This window comes from Cavia porcellus, unplaced genomic scaffold, assembly GCF_034190915.1.
Source record: "Cavia porcellus strain 051 isolate PalLab524CR breed Dunkin Hartley unplaced genomic scaffold, mCavPor4.1 scaffold_23, whole genome shotgun sequence".
In the NCBI taxonomy this organism is placed as follows: domain Eukaryota; kingdom Metazoa; phylum Chordata; class Mammalia; order Rodentia; family Caviidae; genus Cavia; species Cavia porcellus.
This window is the reverse complement of record NW_026947506.1, coordinates 34776049-34783499: the sequence shown is the minus strand read 5'-3', so window position 1 is coordinate 34783499 and position 7451 is coordinate 34776049. Positions and strand designations below refer to the sequence as shown.

Here is a 7451-nt window from a genome sequence, read left to right as displayed (position 1 = left end):
AAGACACACTGGGGACAGTGGCCTGGCTAGAAATGCAGTTGCATCTGCTCTGTGCCTTTCCGTGTTTTCCACCACAAGTGTGTGTCTTCTTGTCAGACAATGACACAGTGTCATAGTCAGGACAGTAAACATCCCCAAGGCCATGAGCTGGATGAGGGCGGTGCTGCTGCTGAGCTTGGAGTTTAAGAGGCGGGGCCTGGTGGGGAGAAGTGAGACCAGTGCCTGGTCCCCACCTCCCCAGGCTGTCCTGAGGTGAGCAGCTGGGCCCTGCCCTGCAGCCTGTGCTTAGCTGTTCTGTGCCTGGGACAAAGTGCCAGTGAGCCCAGGCCTTCCTCCTTAGAAGACAGACTGTGGCTGGGACAGAAAGTGGACTCGCTCACGTTTCCCTTACTCCCTGGCAGCTACCAGCGTGGCCGCATGGCTTCTCTGCAAGGCAGCATTACTAAAACCTGTCTGCGTGCACAGAGCTGGAACTGAGGCCTTCGACCCACTTCTTCCTGGGCCACAGCACCTACCTTCTCAGAAGCAGTGGCAAGTTTGGTTCCACTTGCATCAAAAGCCAGCGCCGCTAAAGGACTATCGTGGGCTGGGATCATGTTTGCAGCTCTCTGAAATGGGAAGCCAACAAAACATGGCTGCCATGCATGAAAGCCTGTGCCTTGTGCTACTGTCTGTCAGCAGACCGAAATGCCACCATTGAGCCACCATTTGGCCAATACGACATCAAGTCCACCTGACTGACTGGGGTGGGGCTACGCAAGTGCTGCTCAGACTCTAAGACACACAGCACTTTCTCCATGAAGGTCTCCACACTGCCTGGGCCACCCCCACTGCAAGGAGCTCAGCACTCGGGGACCCGCAGAGGCAGCTTCAACCAGCCCTGCTCCACCTTTGAGAGGAGTGATAACTGTGCAGTTGGGCTAAAGATTCCAGGGTACATGCTTGATTGTCCCATCGGGGCACTGGTGTCACTGGTGTTACACATGGATCTAATCACTTTTATCCATCTTTTTGCTAATAAAATGAGACAGTCACACGTGTACCACCTTACCACCTATAAGCTGGCGGAACCTAACATGTCCACCTCAGAGGTGCCGAGCAGTAGGACATATGAATTATGGCCCCATTGTTAATGTGCTAAAGAGTTAACCAAATACAAAAGAGCCCTCACCAAGTTAATGATGTTAAAGACCTGCACTTCTCCGATGGTGGCACTCCCTGGGTGCGCCAAGTAGCAGTTGTCATTGCTTATTGAGAGGGCACACAAGCCTGTAGTAACACATGGACAGCAGGTTCAAGTCAAGTCTGAGAGTATGTCTTTCTAGTTGTAATTTAGCATTTATTTTAAAAATGTACAAATAAATACCATTTTGATAAGTTAACAGCATTGTTAAAAATTTGGTATCCCCAACCCAACTTAGGTGATATCAACACTATAAAAAGGCTTTTGCTTTGAAATGATCAGTAACCTCAAAAGCCAGCAACAGTTATGTACTGAGTGTTGAGCAAACCAAAAAGCTGGTACTGCCCACTGATCAGCTTTAATAGAAAGCTGACTGGTGTAAAGCCACAATTTTAAAAATCGGTCTCATCCATGGAACCTATGTAAAGAAACAAAAAACCTCTCACCTATAGTTACAATTAAGAAAGTTTTTTTAGCAGGCTCAGACGTAGCCAAGGACTCAGAGGAGAGGTCCCTGTCTTGTTAAGTCATCAAGTTATCCAGGCTGGCCAAAAATTGCAGTCTTCCTGCCTTAGCCTCCCAGAGCGCTGGGATTACAGGTGTGTGGTATCGCACCCAGCATCCTAAAGCTGATCTCACAAGGCAAAATCAGAAAGATTCTCACAAACAAATTTACCTGCAGGGTTTGGGGGGGTCTCCCTGATGGTGTGAAGTACCTTCATGTCCCGAATGTTGTGTATGTAGAGAGACTCCTCCAGGCACACAATGAGCCTCTAGAGAGAACACAGAAAACCTACCATGAAGAAACACTTGCTATAGCACATGTCCCTGGTTCTCTATTAACCAAGTCCTGGTTAAGACGCTCTCCATTCCTCACTCATCCATCCACACAGGCTGGATGTTGAAGGTTTGGGATGCAGAAGGCTTCTTACTGCCAGAGGTGGGCACAGGAGCACCAGAATTCTAACTAATGTAACTTGCTATCATGCTGAACTACATGGAAAGCGGGCTTTGGAAACATTTGATAAAGGCAGTTGCTTTAAAGAATTGATACTAGGCTGAGCATGGTGGTACATGCACCCCTGTGATTCTAGCACTTGGGAGGCTGGGCAAGAGGAGCAGCTGGGCCCTGCCCTGCAGCCTGTGAGTTTTAAGGCTAGCCTGAGCTACATATTGAGTTCCAGGCCAGCCTGAACTACACAGGAAGACCCTGTCTCAAAAAACAAAAAAGAAAAGAAAGAAACACATAAAAAACACCAAAAAAACTGGTATTAAGTTAGGTGTGAGGGCACATACTTGTAATTCCAGCACTCAGGAAGCTGAGGCAGGAGGATCACTGTAAGTTTGAAGGTAGCCTAAACAAAACACTTGTCTCCAAAATAGGCAAACCAACAAACAAATAAAAATTTTAAAAATCCATAAAAATATAAAAACTGATACTGAATGAAGCATGAGTAAAAATAAAAACTTGAAAATTTTTAAAAGTAAATTTTATTCTGAATGAAGCTTATATTGCTGCAAGTTCTTGCCCATTTTATATAAAATGCATGCAGACTTAGAGGATCCACTGAGGGAATGATTCAGACAAGAAAGACAACCTGGCATGCACACAGTTCTTGTTGGGACAGGAAGGCACATTTACAGTATCTTAAATTTTTAAAATCTTCAAGTTATTACATGCTTTAATTTCCCAGTTTAACCGATTTTATCACTTAACAGACCAAATTGGTGCTAATGAGGCGTATCTTAGTAAGAGGGCTGCCTTCATCCAGTTCCAACCAGAAGCCAGTTCCAGCTGTATTGCACACTCTGTCCTGGGGGCCAAGTCAGCCCTCCCGTCAGGGTGTGCGGCGCTGCCAGAGCTGGGAGACACAGGGGAGCTAATGGGCAGACCTGGACCGTGTGCTAACCTAAGCCAGGGGAAGCTCCTGAACAAATCCAAGAGCTACTCACCAACTCTGCTGGGTTTTGTAGAATATACAAGTTAAACTGACAATTTAAAGGAGGGGAAAAAGGGTCATATGTTTTTAAAAGGTAATATTTATAAAAGCAAAAGATATAGAAACTGGACATCTCTGGATGAGTAAATGTAATTTTTTTTGGTACCAGGGATTGAACTCATAATCTTACTCTTGCCAAGCAGGAGCTCGTGCTGCTGAGCTAAATCCCCAGCCCATGGATGAGCAAATAGACAGACAGTAAGTTGTTAACATTTGTGTCTTTAAAGAATGGGTGAAACAGCCTGGCAGGGGAAGGCAGTGTCATGAATGTGATGGTTGGGACAAAGCTGCTGAGGAGAGAGCAGAGCAGTCAGCCTCTGGTCAATGTGTGCCCAGCATGGGGCTGGCTGGCTGGTGGGAGCTGCATGGTGCAACCCTCTACTCCACCCTGGAGGCCCTGGAGGAGACAACCATGCCAGGCTGGAAGCAGAGGGACAGGGAGCAATGTACACTAAAATCCATACCAGAGCCTCACTCACCTGCCTGTTCAGTTTCACGGCCAGAATCATGTTGGAGTAGCTATAATTACAGATCCCAGTCCTCTTCTTAAAGTAGCAAACCTTCAGCTTCCTGAGAGCTTTGAGCCTAACGATGGCCACTAAGCTGCTGGAGAACAATCTTTGTACAATGCACACATCTTCAGTGTCAGCTGAAACCAGAAAAAAAAGAAAAACACGTGGATACATGCATCTTGGAGTCAACAGGCTAAATCCACCCGACACAAATGCACTCCAAACGCACACTTAAGGCAGAGACTACCGGGCCCCTGGTGTACCAGGACAGCCCAAGGGGGTGGCAATTCCAATTTTCTGGAGCCCCAGGAATGCTGCCACTATGGATACAGATCATCCCTCTATGTGAATACAGATCACAGAATTACTTAAAAGGATTCCTTTAATAAGCTCTGTTGCTGGATTTAGATCCGAGGACTTAAAAACACACTTACTAATTCAGAAAACCAAACTAATAGATGAAGTGACAAAACAAGATACAAGAACCTATTTTATTAAGACATGAACTGCAGAAGGTTTTACAATTATCATGTTCTACCTTACAATTTTTAAACTGTATGACAGTACCAAAGTGACAGCATTTGGTAGAAACTGTACTTTTGATTCTGAGTTTGCATCTTTTCTTGGGCTGGTGATATGACCCCCAGTCATCCCCAAGACCACCAGGAGAAGAATCTGCACTCTGTAGGCTCTGGTTGTACCCCATAGGGCTGTGCTGCTGGGGGTGGCATTCAGGTCACGTATGGTAAATGTGATTCCATTTTTTGTATTTTCAAGCCAGGATGGGTCTGTTGAGATGCAACCCCACTGTGAGTGGAGGAGTATTTCTAAGCAAGTACATGGTAGCAATCTATTCATGGATTTGACAAGCAAACAGCTGAACACCAGCCTAGGTACTGGCAACGTAATGATGTGAACTGAAGAGTCAGACACAGCCTAAATGCCACAGCACATATTTGTCTAAAACAACAACAACCAAAAAAACCGGGTCCCAGCATTTGAGAGACTGAGACAAGAAGATCTGTGTGAGTTTGAGACCAGTCTAGACTACAAACAGATCTCAGTCCCCTTCTACCCTTCTACCCTGAACCAGATAGTGAGACCTTGTCTCAAAAAAAGAAAAAAAAAAAAAAAAGCAAAGCTATTATTCAGAATGGAAGAGGTAGAAAATCAAGCACCTGATTCTAAGCTTTTCAGTTTACTAAGTTACTTTTACCTATTTATAGATCAAATCGGGTTCCCTTCTTTCCTACAGCAGTGCACAAATCTTTATTTCAAGGATCAAAAAGCAAATGGTTTAGAAAGTGGCCAGGGTGCCTGATGGCATCCAGAGCAGGTGCTGCCTCCTCATGAAAGAGCAGAGGTCTCAGGGCATGGCCCCGACAAGGCAGGATCTAAAGAAATGGATGTTGGGCTAGAATGTCAACGACATGTGGCTCGAAAAACCTCCCTAAGAACCAGACATACATTCTCTGATGTCCCTTCCGCTGGAAACTCATGAGGACACTGGTTGTGATAAGAAGCCTGAGGCGGGGCAGGGTATCAGGAGAGCTGGGAGCTGGTCCCCATCCCTGGGCCACTGCATGGCTATGAGACTGGCCCTTCTTCATCACTGCTGGCCACCTCCATGAGCTGCCCTCCACCCCTCTTGGCGAGCCTGCTTTATCTCTGTTGTTTCCCAAGTGTTGGCTGAGCTGCATCTCATGCCCTCACCCTGCCAGTCACAGCTCCCATGGTGCATCCAGTTCCACTGATGGTGAATCTTAAGTTTTCAATGATATCAACAGCCCACTGTAGCATACAAGCCATGGATTTGTCACCACTGATCTACGCATAGGGCCCCTGCTGGGACAGAGCCATGCCTGGCTGTCCCTTCATTTAACATTTCCCAGCAGGAAGGGGCAGCTCCACAGACCCTGGTGCTGGAGAGCAGACTCGGTGGGTGGATTCTGGATGTTCCACAAATGCTTCAAATGCTACTTTAGGGACCAACTCTTAAACTGCAATGTTACCTAAACACAGGCCACTCTTGTGACGTGTGATTTTGGTCGTGAAGCCTTATTATTCCCAGATGTTGCATCTAAGGAGCAGAACGGCTTTGGCTGAATTTCAACTGCTTTCACTCTGATACCTGCACTGGGAAGGTGACAGTACAGGGTGCCTCTCTGTGTCCTGGGAGTGCAATGGTGACCCAGGGGAGCGCCTGGGAAAAACCAGTTTAAAAATCAGACTCTGCAGTAACTGCCTGGCATTAATTTTCTCAATGGTGAAGTAGAAAGGTGTTGTATTCATAGCTTTATTAATTTTAAAGACTGGAAAAACCTGGTACACACAAAACCAACTGTTTATTAACAGTAAATTTTTCTTAAATTCGTGGATCTCCTAAATTAAATCAGTGGTGAAAAGATCTGATACCCAAATATGTTGATCTTCTTTATTCAGATTCTTTATCTGTGAATCTGTCATCTTTGCTGAAGTTTATTTGTAACCCCAAAATATTCATGGGTTTTTACAGCCATTTGTAGATACAAGCAGAACACTGACACATAGGAGGCCTCCGCACTGCATATTCTAAGTCAGGGCTAAACCATCAAGAAAAGGCAAGGAAGTCAAGAGAATGCAGGGAGGAGACTGCAGAGGGCACCGTGGGGAGGACCAGGTGCCTACAGAGAGGCTGCAAGGACAGGTATGGTCAAAGAAAGTCATGGTTTCCAGCTTAGGAGCTACTAGATCTAAGCTGAGGACAGACATTGTATACAGACAGGTCACCAAGGAGATGGATGCTGATGCAGAGTGTGGCCATCTGGAGGAAAAGGAGGGAGCTCCCTGGGAAAGCATCCAACAGCTCTGGAGCAGGAGCAGGTGCTACTGGCCTAGAGGCTCACAGAGTGGGGCGGGCATTAGAGGTGGCCTGAGATTAGCATGGCAAAGGATATATCCTCACAACATCCCAGGGCTGTCTGCAGGACTGGGAAGTCCCTCATCAGCCAGAGAACAATCAGACCGGTTCAACAGAAGCAGACTACTCATGATAAGATTCGATGCTCTTTCTGGTAAAAACTCTTTACAGATCTATGAATAGGAGGCAACTTGGTCAATGGATCGGGGACATTTATGAAAAGTCTATTGCTAACACTAAAATACATTTCTTCCTTTTGAGACCCGGGGAGGGAGGCCAGGGTGTCTGCTTTCCTCACTCTGTGCTAGAGGTGTCTCTTGTACTCATACAGGGCCAGAATAAGGAAACAAAACACAGGGCTCAAAAGGAAGCCATTCAACTGTCCCTACTGCAATCTTAAGGTGCCTATGAAAGTAACTATTAGCAAGGCAAAGCATACAAGACGAAACCACAAAAATGAGGCTGGTGTGTAGCTCAGTGGTAGAACACTTGTCTAGTGTGTTGAAGGCCCTGGATCCTCCCCACAAGCCATTCTCCAAAAAGAAAAAGGGGGACTATTGTTATACACCAGCAGAAAATAACTGGGTAATGAAATTTAAAAAGTAACACTGCCAACTCCCAAATTATTATGTGTTTGAGTCTAATAAAATATACAAGACCCCCATATCAAAATGCAAACTGAAGAACAGTTAAATTAATGGAGAGATATACCAGGTTCATGCATTGGAAACTCAATATTATTTAGTTTATCAATTTTTCTCAGATTGATCTCTAGTCTAATACAAACCTTAAACTCTCGCAAATTTTTATAGTCACTGAACGCTGATTCAAAACTGTATATAGAAAAGCAAAGGACC

General features: G+C 45.6%; 1 protein-coding gene across 1 annotated transcript; it reads right to left on the bottom strand.

Annotated features, from left to right (window-relative positions):
* Positions 1-401: 401 nt before the first annotated feature.
* LOC101788717 (WD repeat domain phosphoinositide-interacting protein 2-like) lies at positions 402-3844 on the bottom strand. The gene is made up of 4 exons (XM_063233605.1): positions 3663-3844; positions 1860-1956; positions 1172-1269; positions 402-608 (listed from the first exon to the last, which is right to left on the bottom strand). Exons 1-4 carry the CDS (start codon positions 3690-3692, stop codon positions 402-404), a joined length of 432 nt encoding a protein of 143 aa, XP_063089675.1. The 5' UTR covers positions 3693-3844.
* Positions 3845-7451: the final 3607 nt, after the last annotated feature.